The 18,528-nt window shown below is 40.3% G+C and overlaps 1 protein-coding gene across 1 annotated transcript in view; it reads right to left on the reverse strand.

Annotated features, from left to right (window-relative positions):
- The window catches only part of LOC140483167 (plasminogen-like), a 109,601-nt gene that overhangs the window by 22,216 nt on the left and 68,857 nt on the right, over positions 1-18,528 (reverse strand). The window contains exons 9-11 of the mRNA XM_072581194.1: positions 9,535-9,725; positions 8,059-8,207; positions 5,194-5,290 (exon numbers count right to left, since the gene is read on the reverse strand). Of these exons, the coding sequence (XP_072437295.1) occupies positions 5,194-5,290; positions 8,059-8,207; positions 9,535-9,725 (437 nt within the window). The remainder of the gene's footprint in view (positions 1-5,193; positions 5,291-8,058; positions 8,208-9,534; positions 9,726-18,528) is intronic.

Below are 18,528 nucleotides of genomic sequence, written 5' to 3' on the forward strand. Positions count from 1 at the left end.
TGTATTACATTAGATAGATGTGATGTGGATTTAATAAGTCAGGACCAATTAAACAATATCCTTAACAATTGTGTCAAGCACAAAAATCTCAGCTGGAAACAAAGATTCAAACATGCTGGCGAACCATTTGATTGAACATAGTCCAAGCAGCTGTAGTTCAATAGCATTGGTTCCTAAATTGGATGGATCAACAAGACTTTGCAAAGACGACAGAAATGTAAATGTGGCCATGAAAACAGAATCATACCCAATTCCAAGCTAAGAAGGCTGCATTGATAATGTTGACAGTGCCTCATTCCTTTCTACGATTGATCTCTTGAAAGGCTATTGGTAAAGACTATTGAAATATTGACTTTGCTACACCAAATGAAGCATACCAATGTTAGGTAATGCCAACTCAATTAAAGAATGCCCCAGCTACATTCCAGACTCTTATGAGTCAAGTTATAGCTGAAGTTTGTAACTTTGTGGTGCGTTTGGTTGCTGTTGTATGTAGTAGCACTTGGGAAGAACATATGAGATAAGCTGAAGATGTGTTTGAACAATTATAGTATAGCAATTTTGTAATTTAGTAATAAATTTTCCCAAAAGTGATTTCTCGAATGCAAGAATAAACTAGTTCTGACATATTGTTGGATAATGACAAATATCATTAAGGTGAAAGTGAAAGCTTGAACAGATTTCCCTGTTCCTAGAACTAAATGAGAAATCATTAGGATTTTAGGAGTGTGTGAACTTTAGCAGAAATTTGGAGGAGTACACATCTTCCTGGAGTGGAGTATTTATCTAAGAAACTGCACATTATTAGAAGATTAGAACTGCACATTATTAGTAGAAAAAGACACTTTGAAATTGTTGTTGGGTCTTCAACACTTTGAGAAGGAAACATGAAAATGTCAATTACACTAATCATAATCCACTAGCCCTCACTGAGAAGTTTAACAATCAGAAATCAAGACAATTCAAATGGAGTTTTTAATTATAACCAGTTAATGTAAAGATTATTCATATTCCCATAAAAGATAATGCAATTACAGATGCATTAGTCCAAATGGAATATGCTGAGAAAGGTTAAAGGTTTAAAAAATGCAAGACTGTATGGCTGTTTTGTTGTTTGTGTATCGCATATCTTCTACTGAAACAAACATTTAAAATGATGCTTGATTTCTTTAAGGATAGAAACAAGTTAGGACAATGTCTTTTTACTTTTGCATTTTGGAAGATTGTGGACCAAAATGAGTCAGAGCTATTTTTAAATGAATGCTTCAAAGGACTGCTGCATGCTTTGAAAAACAAGGACCTTTCTGAAATGCATTCTGTTTGTACAGCTATTTGACCAAGCAACAATTGAAGCTGATGGGGTTCTGGGTACAGATGCAGCTGGTGGTATCAAGAAATTGATTGGCCCATGGACCCGATGGCTGCTATCAATTATTGATGACAAAGGCCTTGTATTTGGTTTTTAGGTAACTGAACATCTTGAGGTGGAGAAGACACAGAGAAAGAATTTGATTTCCAATAAATTGGAAGTAGTCTCTCTGTTCTCTGCAGTCAAAACTTACTTTAAACGTGGAGAAAACCAGTTAATCTTTTCTTCAGCAGTTGCTGTTAGTCATTACTTTCAATTGATAAATCAGAGGCAATTTCATAAGTGAACCAGCCACCTATGCCTTTAGCAAACCAGGGAAAACATTTGGAAAAGGAAAGCCAAGAGGAAATTTTTAGATCAGCAAAAACCATCTCAACAGAACTTAGAAACAAAGACTGCTGAACTGTTTTTCCAGAGTTTCCTCTTTGTCCATGTGTTTTCTTTTCCCTTTCTGCATGTGTGTGTGTGTTTGTGTTCGGGGAGTTAATAAGAGAATTAGAGTTTTAATTGGTAATGTTATATGCCAATGGTTTAAAACAGTTTATCTGTAGCTAGAATCTGATATTTTATAATGAATAACACTTCTTGCTATGTACAGAAACCTGCTGTGTGCTTTCTATCAACCTGATCTGAATATCAGATACATTGAGGAATCTTGCATACTTATTTTAAAATCTTTAACTTTAGAGGAAAATCCAGGACTGTGGGGCTTGATTTCAAGTGCACTATCCCAGTGAGTCATGACAAAATACAGGGGCTCCCTTATTTACAAGTGGTGCTTTTCTTATGCTATTGGCCTTTTCCTTGTAGTTAGTAGAGGTTGCAGGTTTGGAAGTTATTGTCAAAGAAACCATAGAAAATAGCTGCAGTTTATCTTGCAGTTGGTACATAATATTGCCACTGGTGGTGAAGCAAGTGAATGCTTAAGTTTGTGGATGGAACACCAGTTAAAGTGGACAAATCTTTCCCTGATAGTGTTGAGCTTCTTGAGTGCTGTTGGAGTTACATTCTTCCACATAAATAGAGAAAATGCCATCATACTCTTGACATGCAGGTGGTCTTCTGACCTTAGGGAAGCAAAGGGATGCAAGATGCTTTTGTAGCCATTGTATTTTTATGTTTCAGATAAGCTTCAGTTCAATGGTAACCCCTCAGGATATTGATGATGGGGGAATATTCAATGATTGTACATTTATTGATCAGAGAAATGTGGAGATGGTCACTGTTGGACTTGTGTGGCATGAATGTTACTGACATGGGTGGGTAAGTTTCAAAGTTCCAAAGGCTTGGAACATATTCGTTACCAATTAATGGCCATTTAAGTTCCTTAAGGACCCTATCTGTTACTGAATGCAATCTTCACTGGTTTTCCAGTAAACCCAGTCTATAAGTGCACAGATGCCTTTTTAAAAAAAACTCCCTCGTGAGGTGCATGCGTCTGGCTAGCATTTATTACCCATTTCTAGTCGCCCTTGAACTGAGTGGCCTGCTAGGCCATTTCAGATGGCAGTTGAGAGTCAGCCACATTGCTGTGGTCTGGAGTCACATATAGACCAGGTGTGGATGACAGATTTCCTTCCCTGAAGGCCCCAAAGAGTTTTACCGACAATCAACATTGGTTTCATGGTCACCATGATTCTTAATTCCAGTTTTCTTTTAAATTAATTCAAATTCCACCATCTGCCATGGTGGGATTGAACACAGGTCCCCAAGCACTTGCTGAGTTTCTGGATTAATAGTGATAATACTACTAGATTATTGCCTCCCCTTAAATTTCTCACCACAATGCCCAATAAATAGCTCTTCAGTTATCTTGAAAGCAGATGTGGGGCCAGCTATTGCCCTTATTTTGAATTTCAAGACAGCTGTCTCCTAATTTCACCTCCATGAACTTCTTACTGTAATTGGCAAGGCACTGGCAGCCCCCTACATGCGACAGATTCCAAAAAGGCAGCTTTTGCTTCCTCAAGGTGCTCAGTGCCTCTAACTGGCTGTTGAGCTCACCTGCTGACTGATTAAACCATTTCAATCTGTAGAACACATGCAAGCAGGGAAGGTATTGGGACTCAGAATTTGTCCCGGTATTAAGCTGTCAGCCCACATTGAGAATATGATCCCCTAACTATTTGGTTTTTAGTTCATTGACTGGGTTTGGTATCTCATTGTTCCAGGACAATCAATCAAAACTCTATGGAGCATATAAAACAGACATTGTTTTGAGAAATTTATGCTCAAATACTTTCTTCAATAAGAAGGAAGCACACTTAAAATAAAATATAGTCCTCTCAATTTCCTTAAAGTCTATTTTAAGATAATGTTGAGCAATAAATATATTGATCTCCTTCAGCATAGTCACAGTGTTTACATGCATGGAACACAAATTCAGTGGACTATTTGAATATTCTAAAGATTTTTTAACAATTCTTTTTATAAGTGACCAGTCTAGCTCTTATACTTGAAACCTTTCTCCCACCATGAGCTTGTCTTCATTCCTTAAGGAGAGTGACTAACCTGCTCTCAGTGGTTATGTCAGTTATTTCAATATGCTAATCGCAATTGATTTAACAATTCTGGATCAAATTTCCCATGGAGGCAAGAACAATCAGATCCTCTCCACCTCAATAAGTAAACCTGTTTACATGATTCAAAGTCTCCAATCCACTCTACCCCAATTTGTTATCTTGCCAACTTATAATTTGAATCACTCTCTAACCATGATCCAAAATCCTCTGACAAATGAGAGTTTAGATTTCACAGTTTCTCCCAAAATCACATATTTTTCATGATCTACAATTTTCACCCAATCTGTGATCTTCCCATTTTCTTAGGATCACCAGCCTCAAACCCACAATTCCCATCGATTTTCACTCTCCCATCAATTCACAATCTCTCTATAACCATGAAAACTCCCTACGAACATGTGATCTCTATCTCGACCTGGTCATCTGCCCTTAACCCAAATTCAACCTCACCAGTGACACTGTGATCTCCCACAAGCCTGCAAACTCCCCTTCGATGCCACCAACTCCAATGGCCTGCACTCTCCCCATGAGACATCATTTTCCACAACACTGTAATCTGCTCCTCAACCTGTGAACTTTCTCTATCCTCATCCCAAGAAGAACTCATGATCTGGCCAAGCTACTTCTCCATGACTATATGTCTTCTGCATAGTTATCCAATTTCTCTCTCCTCTTCATTCCTGGAATCTTGCCCAACAACCCCTCACCCTGGTCACTGATCGAGAAATAGACAAAAATATTAACTGTAATTCTGCTGGTAAATTTGGTTGAATGTCCACAACACCTGTGTTTCCTGGCCATTACTAAACCAGTACTCCTGCCACCATTCATGCCATTACACCTTTACTGCTCTAAGATCATACGATCTTAAGAAACACAATTAGGAGCAGGTCATTCAGCCCCTCGAGCTCTGCCATTCAATAAGATCATAGCTGATCTGATTATGCTTTTAACTCCACTTTCCTGCCAGTCCCCTATAACCCTTGACTCTCTTATGGATTAAGTATCTGTCTAACCCGGCCCAATTCCTTTCTCTTATTCCACTAATCTTAGTGTCCATGTGAATAAAGTTAGGAGCCATCTATTTGCCCATTTTTGAGAAGTGCACGGGCCTGATCTAGAAGTCCTATCAATAAAGTCAGCATAAATTGTGATTGCAGCTATTAGTCTGCAGGGGAAGTATATGACACCATTAATTATTTGCTATTACTAAATTTAAACTAAAGCAACAGTATTATGCAGAGGTAAGTTGTCAATATTAGGAATTGTATTTTGCAAAGTGCATACAAAAATAGAATTTACCACATATGGGAATATCATTACAGTAATCATGTCTTTTTTGAGGATCTGTTGTATAACACCATGGACCATTGGGGTCTTCATCTGGATTTCTGCAATACTGCAATTAAAAAAGAATGTATTGAAATAACAACACCAAGATGTAACTACATAACATTTTTAAGCCAGTAAAAACATCCCTTGGTGTTATACAAGGAGGTACTCAGACAATATCTGGCTCTAAGCCACATATGTGAGTCAAAGAGGTAGGTTTTTGGGTGTCTCTTAAAAGAAAAGGGAGAGGCAAAGACAGCTTAAAGAAAGAATAACTGAGATTAGGGCCCAAACATTTCAGTCAAGTGTAACAAACATCAAATGCTCGCCAGATGAATTAGCTATCAGTCATAGTTAAGAACATTGTTTCTGTGGTGTTGTAGCCTGGGTAAGGTATTTTATTGAGTGTAGGTTTGCTTGCTGAGCTGAAAGGCTCATTTCCAGATGTTTAGTTACCATACTAGGTAACATCCTCAGTGGACCTCATGCGAAGCAATGCTGAAAATTCCTGCTTTCTATTTATATGTTTGGGTTTCTTTGGGTTGGTGATGTCATTACCTGTGGTGATGTCATTACCTGTGGCGAAGTCACTTCCTGTTCCTTTTCTCAGGGGGTGGTAGATGGGGTCTAACTCGATGTGTTTGTTGATAGAGTTCCGGTTGGAACGCCAAGCTTCTAGGAATTCTCTTGCGTGTCTTTGTTTGACTTGTCTTAGGATGGATGTGTTGTCTCAGCCAAAGTGGTGTCCATCCTCATCCGTATGTGAGGATACTAATGAGAGAGGGTCATGTCTTTTTGTGGCTAGTTGGTGTTCATGTATCCTGGTGGCTAGTTTTCTGCCTTTGTGTCCGATGTAGTGTTTGTTACAGTCCTTGCACAGTATTTTGTAAATTACATTAGTTTTGCTCATTGTCTGTATAGGGTCTTTCAAGTTCATTAGCTGCTGTTTTAGTGTGTTAGTGGTTTGAGGGATACCATGACGCCAAGAGGTTTGAGAAGTTTGGCAGTCATTTCTGAGATTTCTTTGATGTAGGGGAGAGTGGCTAGGGTTTCTGGACATGTCTTGTCTGCTTGTTTGGGTTTGTTGCTGAGAAATTGGCGGACATATAAATAGAAACATATAAAATAGAAAGCAGGATTTTTCAGCGTTGCTTCGCACGAGGTCACTAAAGATGTTACCTAGTAAGGTAACAAAACCATCTGGAAATGAACCTTTCAGCTCAGCGAGCAAACCTACATCCAAAACCTCAACCTGAGCTACAAATCTTCTCAAAACTCGGTATTTTTTTGAATTAGCAGAACATGTTTGAGGAGCCAAATGGCTTACTCCTACTTTGAATTCCTACGTTCATACGTTCTATTTATTCTTTTTCATGGCCTTAATGGGAAGAATGAAAATCAAGTGTCACTATTCTACAAGTCGTCATAAATGTACAAATGGTCAATTTAATCTATACAATGGTTAATTTGTTGGACTTTGACCACTATCTAAGATAAAAGAAACACAGGCCAGGTTTTACCAATGAACAGAAAAATGAAACATATATATTGTAACAATGTTATCTTTTAACAAGTGGCTGAACTAGTGAATTAATGATGTATAAACTTAACCTATACCAGCTTTGAATCTCAATGCATATTCATTCACAAATAGGCTGAACAAGACGTTCAGTTCTGCAGAAATAGTGGATGAGACCTGATGTCCTACTTGGTTTGCAGTTTGATCAGAAAACCACGAGTAGACCTTAATGAGAGGAGGTCGTTGTCTTCAATAAGATGTTATTTGTACTCAGGTGCAAGTTATGTTACCAAGTTAGATATTGCTACCAACCTCCCATTGTCTGGCAGCTCTCTGAGAGAGGGCATCTTCCAGAAGCTAGATTTAAGTCTCACCTCATATTAACAGAAGGGCTATCGCCCAAAATATGAAAATGGATTGAATCACCCAAGCAGAAGCGGGCCTGTCCCCAACAGTTGTGCTAAGGAGTGAGATCTTACCTGCAGTGTAAAATCCAGACCTTGGAGAAATGTAAAAGAATCATACATGAGACACCAGCAACATTTTTGACTGACAGTGGAGGGGAATTTGCCAAATGACTAGTTCAGAGACACATTTGAAAATATGAACATCATGGTCATGAACACTGCATCTGGAAATCTTTTCACCAATGGACTAGTAAAAATGAATGTTATTATGCAGTGATTGATGAAATGCAGCCAGAACGTAACTGCATGGACAGTTCATGCAAAGAACTCGTGCTTAAAGCTTCCAATCCCTTCCAATTAGTCTAAGAATGAAATCACAAATTTCCGTCAATGCTATCCAATAATCAATGCTTTCTAATGCTATCCAATGTTCTAGAAGGTACCACAATTAGTTCCAATTTTTGTATGCATTTATATGCTTTCTGAAAGGACCCAATTTTCATTAAAGCTGAAATCTCTAAAATAATTCAAAGGACACTGTGACACCATGAAGGACAGATTAGGTTTAAGAAATTTGATGTTTTCAAGAGAAGTTCATGAGGAATAAAAGGCTCTGATGGTAACACAGTACTTATCTAAGGAATAGGGACATTGACTCAGAGTATTACAATATAGAAAATGGCCCTTTGACCCATCCAGTCTATACAAATGGTTAGGGTAATTTACTGCCACCATCTGCTTTCCTTGATGGATCCAAGGCAAAAGAAAATGTGGCAACAAACCACTAAGATTACAATTCGTTGAAGTTAATTATACAATCTCAAGACTCTGAGCTGCTGGTAGAAAGTTAATGCTAATGTTTTGTGGTGAAAATTCTGACAAAACCTGCAGGTCATACAGAAAACTCACATTTCCCTCGAGTCCATCATCAGGATGTGATTCAGGAGTGAAGATGATATGAAAGTGGGGTGACATCAGTGACCAGTGCTGGCATGTTCTTCCACTTGATGTAGTTGATCTTGTTCCACGATATGTCACTCCATTACCTACTTGGCAATCTGGTAAAATATAATTTTTTAAAAAAAGACACCCCTCTTTTTCATTGCAGCATTACTGAAACAAGTAAATTTAAATGTGCTGACAGCCCAACAGAATATGAAATAAACTATTTTGTATTTTCACTTTAAAAATTGTAAGTCAGAGCAGTATGGAAGTGTTGAATTCAAATTTATACATTTTCAGATTAAGCTCATATGCTGAACTAATTTATCATAGGGAGGAAAATTGTAAACAAAAGGAAAAGCCAAAAACAATCACTGCTGTAAGGTAAGTCAAGATAGTCAATGGTAGAGGCCACATGCTTTGGAAATGAAGCATTGTTTTGGAAAACCCAAAAAATGGGAGTAGATAATAAATAAACACAATTAATATAAGAAAAAAATGTATCAACAGATAACACAGAATTTAAGTTTAATTGTTTTCTTAAATACCCAAGTTATTAAATTTTTCCTTTACATTTACATCTGCAAACACAGTGGAATTGCTATTCAATGCACACGCATAATCAACTGGAATTTGAGGTGATGGACTCATCTGGTTCATTGCACCACCTAAATTTAGTCTAACTTTTAATTGTGATATATTTACAACAATCGATCAATATAATTTCATTCATAGAAGAATAGGTTTCTAAAGGAGGCAAGGTAAAAACAATGACTGCAGATGCTAGAAACCAGATTCTGGATTAGTGGTGCTGGAAGAGCACAGCAGTTCAGGCAGCATCCAACGAGCAGTGAAATCGACGTTTCGGGCAAAAGCCCTTCATCAGGAATAAAGGCAGTGAGCCTGAAGCGTGGAGGCAGGACCAATTGATGCTTCATATGCAGAAGAATTTGGAGTAGAGCTGGGGGGATATGAGGAGGCATTAGAATGACCTTTTAAACTTATCTGTCAAGAGTTTCCAGACTCCATTAAAGGCTTCCCTCAAAGTCAATAAACCAATTTACTTGGCTAGTTTCTCAGAGCCTTCAGGATCTCACCCAGCGGGAAGTTAAATTGCAAAACCAACATCACTTCCAGGGAGTGACAGTCAGAGCTCGCCATGGCTCCTGACCCAATGAAAACAGTAGGCAACCAGAACTAATTGGGAAATTTTAAATATGCAGCCCTCAAGTCTCTCATTTTATCTTGCCTAAGCAGGTGTGCCTCAGCACTGCAAGACAAAAAATCCTGATACATTGTAATTAATTATTTAAGCAGATCTGTTGGTCAGTTTAAAATGTGATTAGATTAATTCTCTTTTCTACACATGCTGCAATGCTTTATTATTGTAGCATTTTTGTGATGGCTAGGTCTATTCCTCCCAGTGAAGTTAGCTCCAGTTACCTGGTTGATCATCAGTCACTTGCAAGGTCTCGCTGCTTCTTCCGTGTACAGGAATTATAGTGGGGGATTGAGATGGTGAAGCACCACACTTTGAAATCCTACAATATTCCCATCGGACCAAAGGGTCAGTTGTGAAGCACCAAGGAGCCTTATCCTGATCAGGATTTCTACAGTAGTTGCCAAATAGACCCCTGTGGATTGAAATTGGAAAGCAAAACACTCACAGCTATATTTCTATCAAAATCCAAATTCATTCCTATCAATCTTGTAACACTAGCACATTTAAAAACTTACAAAAAAGTACAAATTTGGAACACGAAGAGATCATTCAGTTAGCAATGACTACAAACCAGGGGATACAATTTATTAGTGTCCTTGCTTTTATGATGGAGTCCAAATCGAGAGCTGCAGTTATCAGACTGGAAGTCCTTTTTTTAGGACAGACTGATTGATTTGTAGTTGAAGAGTTGCAGGTAGTTTCTACTCTTCAAAAGCCCATCACAAGCTTTCACGAGGACGTTTTGCTGTAATATGACTCCTGATTTAGTATTTTGGTAAAAGGACGTTTTTACTTGGAGTATATATAAGCTCGGTTTGGTGGCTGCTTTTTGCTCCTTATTGTGGCAGAAAATATGTACATTAGGAATGTAGTCGATTCATTTCACAAAGGTAATCGCAAAAGCCAATCAGCATTCACACGTGAATTTGGATTGCCGATACTTTTAAGTGTGATCTGATTGCACCAACTCTGACCTCTGCATATGGCCCACTGCAAATGAAGGTATCCCTCGGTGAGCCCCAAATATTATGGTCAATTTTTTTTTGTTATAGAGTAATAGAGTCATGCAATATGTCAACAGACCCTTCAGTCCAACTTGTCCAGGACAACAAAGTTTTTCAAACTAAACTAGCCCTAATTGCCTGCATTTGACCCATAAATTCTCTAAACCCTTCATCTACCTATCCAAATGTCTTTTAAATGTTATAACTATATTTGCAACTACCATTTCCTCTGGAAGTTCATTCCACATGTAAACCACCTTGTGTGTAAAATGGTTGCTCCTCAGATCCTTTTTAAATCTTTCTCCTCGCATCTTAAACATATGCCATCTAGTTTTGAACTCACCTATCCTAGGGAAAATAACTTTCCTATTTACCTTATCTATGTCCCTTATGATTTTATGAACCTCTCTAACTTCACCCCTCAATCTCCAATGCTCCAGTGAAAAAGTCCCAACCTATCCAGTCTCTTCCCATAACTCAAACCCTCCAATCCCAGCAACATCCTTGTCAATCTTTTCTGAACCCTCGCCAATTTAATCATATCCTCCCTATAGTAGGATGACCAAAAACTGTGCACTGTACTCCAAAAGTGGCCTCACCAACTTCCTGTATAACTGCGACATGATGTCCCAGCTCCTATACTCAATGGTCTAAGCAATGAAGGCAAGCATGTTAAATGCCTTCTGAACAACCTTGTGATGCAACTTACAAAGGATTATGTACCTGAACCCCTACACCTCTCTGTTCGACAACACAACCCAAGGCCTATGATTAACTGAAGAAGATCCCCCCTTGTTCGTCTAACCAAAATGCAACACCTCGCATGTATCTAAATTAAACTCCATCTACCACTCCTCAGCACATTGGCTCAATTGATCAAGATCCCTTTGTAATCTTAGATAACCTTCTTCACTGTCCACTATACCACCAATTTTGGTGTCATCCATAAACTTGCTAACCATGCCTCTGATGTTCTCATGCAAATTGTTTTTATAAATAATATTCAGCCCATCGAGTCCACACCAACCCTCTGAACAGCATCCCTCCCAAACCCATCTCTTTACCCTATCCCTGTAACCCTGCTTTTTCCCATGGCTAATCGACCTAGCCTGCACATCCTTGGAAGAAATCCACTCAGGCAAGGGGACAATGTGCAAACTCTACACAGACAGTTGCCCAAGGCTGGAATTGAACCCGGCACTGTGCTAACCACTGAGCCACCATGCTGCCAACTTGATCCCAAAGGCCTATTCCTAAGATATGCCTTCTTGATCAGTGCTTCAATATGCAAGGTTTGTAGCTCAGGTTGAGGTTTAGGGTGTAGGTTTGCTCGCTGAGCTGTAGATTTGATATCCAGATGTTTCATTACCTGGCTAGGTAACACATCAGTGGCGACCTCCAAGTGACGCGAAGCTGTTGTCTCCTGCTTTCTATTTATATCTTTCTCCTGGATGGGGTTCATGGGGTTTGTGGTGATGTCAATTCCTGTTCGTTTTCTGAGGGGCTGATAGATGGCATCTAGATCTGTGTGTTTGTTTATGGCGTTGTGGTTGGAGTACCAAGCCTCTAGGAATTCTCTGGCATGTCTTTACTTAGCCTGTCCCAGGCTAGATGTGTTGTCCCAGGTGGGTTTTTTTTCGTAGGGCTACGAAGGAGAGAGTCGTGTTTTTGTGTGGCTAGCTAGTGTTCGTGTATCCTGGTGGCTAACTTTCTTCCTGTTTGTCCTACGTAGTGTTTGTGGCAGTCCTTGCATGGAATTTTGTAGACAGCATTGGTTTTGTCCATGGGTTGTACTGGGTCTTTTAAGTTTGTTAGTTTTTGTTTGAGTGTGTTGGTGGGTTTTTGTGCTACTAGGATTCCGAGGGGTCTTAGTAGTCTGGCTGTCATTTCTGAAACTTCTTTGATGTATGGTAAGGTGGTTAGGGTTACTGGCTGTGTTTGGTCTGCTTGTCATGGCTTGTTCTTGAGGAATCTGTGCACTGTATTTTTTGAGTATCCGTTCTTCTTGAATACGTTGTATAGGTGGTTCTCCTCGGTTTTCCGAAGTTCGTCTGTGCTGCAGTGTGCGGTGGCTCATTGGAATAGTGTTCTGATACAGCTTTGTTTGTGTGTGTTGGGATGGTTGCTGGTGTAGTTTAGTATTTGGTCAGTATTTGTCGGTTTTCTGTATACGCGGGTTTGTAGTTCTCCGTTGTCCTTTCTTTCGACTGTGACATCCAGGAATGTGAGTTTGTTGTCGGTTTCTTCCTCCTTGGTGAACTTTATGCCTGTGAGGGTGCTGTTGATGATTTTAAATGTCTCTTCTATCTTGTTTCATTTTGTGATGACAAAGGTGTCAGAAAACGAACAGGAAATGACATCACCACAAACCCCAGGAATCCCATCCAGGACAAAGATATAAATAGAAAGCAGGAGACAACAGCTTCGCTTCACTTGGAGGTCGCTACTGATGATGTTACCTAGCCAGATAATGAAACATCTGGATATCAAACCTACAGCTCAGCGAGCAAACCTACACCCTAGTGCTTCAATATCTTTATCCATCTATAGTTCCCTTCTCAGACCAGCTCACCCTTCACCTTAACAGGAACATACTGCCTTTAAATGCTCGTAATCTCACTTTTGAAAACCTCCCACATCCCTTTACCTGCAAACAGTCGACTCTAATCAACTTTTGAAAGTTCCTGTCTCATGCTGTCAAAATTGTCCTTATTCCAGTGAAGAACTTTAATTTTTATACAAGGCCAATCCTTTACCTAACTATTTTAAAACTAATAGAATCATGATCACTGGTCCCAGAGTGCTTTCCCACCAACCATGCTTTATTTCCCAAGAGAAGGTCAGGTTTTGTTCCTTCTCTAGTAGGTACATCTACATATTGATGAAGAAAATCTTCTTGAACACATTTAACAAATTCCTCTCTATCCAAACCCTTAACAGTATGGCAGTTCGAGTCAATGTTTGGAAAGTTAAAATCCTCCACTATTATCATGCTATTATTCTTACAAATATCTACAATCTCTCTCCATATTTGCTCACCAGTTTCCCACTGACTACTGGGGGTGGGGTGGGGGGGGGGGGGGGGTGTGGTGGGTGGGGTGGGTGAAAGAGTTGCAGGTAGGCTATCATACACTGGCAATCCCCCAGCAATATCCTCCTTTAGGTGCAGCAATAATGTTTATCCCGAATCAAAAACGTCATTTCCCCTCTTCTCTTGCCTCCCTTTCTATTCTTCTTATTGCCTCTAAACCCTGGAACATTGAGCTGCCAGCCCCACTCAGCCATGTTTCTCCTCATGGCTATGATGCCCCAATCCCACGATTCCATACATGCCCTTGAATTCATCCATCTTACTTGTCATTCCTCTTGCATTGAAATAAATGTACTTTAATTCTTCAGAGTTAACTTGCTCCTGATTTGTTCTTGTCTGCCTTGTCTAATTAACTTGTTCTCTTTAGCTTTCAAATCCCATCCTCATTTGCCTTTCTATTCTCACTACTACTTAGAATCCCCCCACCCTGCCTCCTTAATAGTTTAAAGGTTCCCGAATAGCACGAGCAAATCACCCCACCAGGATATTGGTCCCCCTCCAGTTTAGGTGAAACCCGTCCCTCTTGAACAACTCTTTCCTGCCCCAAAAAGAGATCCCAATCATAGAGTCATAGAGATGTACAGCATGGAAACAGACCCTTCAGTCCAACTCATCCATGCTGACTGGATATCCCAACCCAATCTAGTCCCACCTGCCAGCACCTGGCCCATATCCCTCCAAACCCTTCCTATTCATATATCCATCCAAATGCTTCTTAAATGTTGCAATTGTACCAGCATCCACCACTTCCTCTGGCAGCTCATTCCATACACGTACCACCCTCTGTGTGAAAAGGTTGCCCCTTAGGTCTCTTTTATATCTTTCCCTTCTCACCCTAAACCTATGCCCTCTAGTTCTGGACTCCCGACTCCAGGGAAAAGACTTTGTCTATTTATCCTATCCATGCCCCTCATAATTTTGTAAACCTCTATAAGGTCACCCCTCAGCCTCCGACGCTCCAGGAAAACAGCCCCAGCCTGTTCAACCTCTCCCTATAGCTCAAATCCTCCAACCCTGGCAACATCCTTGTAGATCTTTTCTGAACCCTTTCAAGTTTCACAACATCCTTCTGATAGGCAGGAGACCAGAATTGCACACAATATTCCAACAGTGGTCTAACCAATGTCCTGTACAGCTACAACATGACCTCCCAACTCCTGTACTCAATACTCTGACCAATAAAAGAAAGCATACCAAATGCCTTCTTCACTATCCTATCTACCTGCGACTCCACTTTCAAGGAGCTATGAACCTGTACTCTAAGGTCTCTTTTCAACTCTCCCTAGGACCTTACCATTAAGTGTATAAGTCCTGCTAAGATTTGCTTTCCCAAAATGCAGCACCTCACATTTATCTAAATTAAACTCCATCTGCCACTTCTCAGCCCATTGGCCCATCTGGTCCACACCCTGTTGTAATCTGAGGTAACCCTCTTCTCTGTCCACTACACCTCCAATTTTGGTGTCATCTGCAAACTTACTAACTATACCTCTTATGCTCGCATCCAAATTATTTATGTAAATGAAAAAAAGTAGGGGGCCCAGCACCCATCCTTGTGGCACTCCACTGGTCACAGGCCTCCAGTCTGAAAAACAACCCTCCACCACCACCCTCTGTCTTCCACCTTTGAGCCAGTTCTGTATCCAAATGGCTAGTTCTCCCTGTATTTTATGAGATCTAACCTTGCTAACCAGTCTCCCATGGGGAACCTTGTTGAACGCCTTACTGAAGTCCATATAGATCACATCTACTGCTCTGCCCTCATCAATCCTCTTTGTTACTTCTTCAAAATTAAAAATGTCTGAATCCTTGCCCACTCCACCAACTCCACAGCCACTGATTTATTAGCCCTATCTACTTATTCCTACTCTCACCAGCACATTGGCACCAGGAGTAACCCAGATTACTACCTTTGAGGTTTTGGTTTTTAACCTCTTACCTAACTTCATATATTCACTCTGCAAAGCCACAACTCTTTCTCTAATGATGTTTTGTTTTACCAATGTGCACAACAACCTCCAGCTTCTCATTCTCCCCTTTGACAATATGCTGCATCTGCTCTGAGACATACTTGACCCTGGTGCCAGGGAGGCAACACACCATCCTGAATTCACACTCACAGCTGCAGAATTTCCTGTCTGTGCCCCGACAGGAGAGTCCCCTATAACAGTTATTCGTTTGAGCCTTGACAAATGTCACTTAAGATTAATTCTCGGTGCCCAAAATCTGCTGCCATTTGTTATTTTCCTCTGAGAGGCTATTCCCAACAACAGTACCCAAAATGGTATCTATGTTAAGTGAGGGATAGCCACAAAAGCCTCCTGCACTACCTTTATACCTCTCCTGGCAGTCACTCATCTACCTGACTGAACATGCAATGTGCCAATCTCTCTAAAGCTAGTAGCCATCACACTTGTGCCTCCTGTCTGCTCCTCAGTGACTCCAACTGCCTCTCCAGCTGTTCCAAAATGTCCAATATGAGATGTATTCAAACACCCCTCCTACAGACATAGTCTCTAGGGACAGTCTGTTAGTAGGGCAAACTCCTGGGCGAAAGTGAGTACTGCAGATGCTGGAGGTTAGAGCCAAGAGCGTGTTGTGTTACTGTTATGTGTTACACTCATCAAGTATTTCTGTGATTCAGGATCAACATTCATCTGGAGATAGACTTGACTAAGATCAATTTTACTGAAAATTAACTTCCAGCTAGTTCAGCAATGATTAAAGATAAACAATACTGCTCCGCACACAGCGTGGACAGGGCTCTTATAGTACATTGGTAACATCCCAATCTCTGAGCCAGAAGGCCTGAGATAAAGCCCCACCTGCACCAGAGGTGTGTAATAACACCACTGAGAAGGCTATTTTACAAAAAAGGTATTGAATTAATAAGGAGTTTCAAATCACTATAAAAGCATACCGATCCATCTTACTTCATCACTGATACAATAGGCATAGCCCAATCACTCACATTTATGGGTTCCAGGACTCCCATCTTGACCAGCCTCTTTAATTTGGCCTCAATCTTTGAGCTGATTACATAAGGCACTGATTTAATCTTGCATTATTTTCCTTGATTCTCATCCTTGATTTTCAATTTGATGAGGATCTTTTGCATGCTTCTAGATCCTCACTGAAAACAATGATATGTTTCTTTGGAATTTGTGTTCGCTCAGTCTCAGAAGCAATATATTTCATATACTGGATTAGTGGTGCTGGAAGAGCACAGCAGTTCAGGCAGCATCCAACGAGCAGCGAAATTGACGTTTCGGGCAAAAGCCTTTCATCAGGAATAAAGGCAATGAGCCTGAAGCGTGGAGAGATAAGCTAGAGGAGGGCGAGAGGAGGAAAACTTCTTCAAGGCAGGCATCCTTGCAAGAGGATTCGCAGTAGGGTTAAAATCAACAAGGTAAAAACAATGACTGCAGATGCTGAAAACCAAATACTGGATTAGTGGTGCTGGAAGAGCACAGCAGTTCAGGCAGCATCCAACGAGCAGCAAAATCGACGTTTCGGGCAAAATTTATATTTCAGCCCAGTTGAGTTTGATTTTCTCCAATCGCCTTCTTTCCAATAAAGCTGGAAAATTTCGTCTGGCAACGATTGAGGACAAATCATCAGACTGACTGTATAAGTGAACTTTCACATTGATAAAGCTGCTTAAAGGCACCACTTTGCCTAAGTATGTTGCTATTACAGTTCATGTGGATTGCAGTGCAATGTGACTCAGCTGTTTCCTACACATCAGAATCAGTGAAACTGTTGCTCCAGTGTCTCCCCCCATTCTTACTGGTTTGCCATTTAAGACTCAATATTGGTTGGTGTCCCCAGCAATGGCTAAAATGTTTAATAACAGCTCTGCTTTGGATGGAGAGTTGGAATTTTCTCATGCACTTTTTGTGCGTTATAGATTCTCTTGCTCCCCTTCAGTTTTCGTACTTTTACTGTAAGTTGTTCATGCTTCTTCCTTAAGCACACCCATTCAATGTGCCCTTTTTTTTTGCCAAAGTTTCTGCACAAATCTTTATACAAGCAATTTGCTCCTTTGTGATCGGTTGTTCCACACCAATGATAGGTTCGAGTCTGTATTGGTGCTCGTCTCTTTGCTGCCATTTCTTGAGTCTCATGCTTGAGCTTAGCGATTGGGATTCCTTGGCTACTAATTCCATTGAGACTGCTATTTCCAGTCTAAGATCTAGATTCCTTTCTATCAGTAATCTCTTCTGGATTGCTTCACATCTTGAACCATACATCAGTCTGTCTCTGCCAGCATAGTTGAAGTTGTCTCCAAATTCACAGGATTCTGCTAACTTCTTTAAATTCACTATGAACTGGGAGATTGATACACTGGCATGGAGTTTATGGAGTTTATGGAGTCTGAACCTTAAAGCAATCACCAATAGTTTTCCTGAAAAATGGTTCTGTAGGATTTCTATTATTTCTTCATAAGTCTTGTACTCTGATTTGTCTGGCTGAACCTCAGGAGGTTCTTCCCTCTAATACTCAAGGACACAAAGGCAATTCTATCCGTTTTAAATTTGTTAGCTTCATCAAAATAATTGAATCTCTCCATGTAGAAGTTCTAGCGCTCTGAATTTTCATCACACAGTCCTATGGCGCCAAAACTTCTTATCTTTTATTTCAAATGGGAAGGGCCTGCATCAGACAATGTATCACAAAATCACATACCTGGACTATCCCAACTGTTTTTATTCTACTGCCTCTTCGGGGTCTTCTGTTCTGGCTCTCCATACCTTTGTTTTTCTGTGAGCCAGGTAGAACTTGAACTTATTCACTTTGGAAGGTTCGAACTAGCCCTCCCTTAAGTTACTGTGGCTGCAGTCTCCCTTATGGTGCCTCTTGGGCTTACTATGACTTGATTACCTGCCAGGTTGTACCCAAATAGGAAATCTATCACTGCTACCAGTCGTTCAGACCACTGTTCCTACAGTCACGGGTCTGACACCAAGCACACTGTAGGTGAACCCTGTGGAGAAGATCAGACATGCATCTTCCACTCATTCCTCTGATTTGGATTTTGACACTCACAGCAGAATTGGAAAGAATCCTCCCTTGCGTTAGGTAATCCCAGTGTCGCTCAATAAAGCAATAAACTTATT

Source organism: Chiloscyllium punctatum, chromosome 11 (genome assembly GCF_047496795.1).
Source record: "Chiloscyllium punctatum isolate Juve2018m chromosome 11, sChiPun1.3, whole genome shotgun sequence".
Lineage (NCBI taxonomy): Eukaryota > Metazoa > Chordata > Chondrichthyes > Orectolobiformes > Hemiscylliidae > Chiloscyllium > Chiloscyllium punctatum.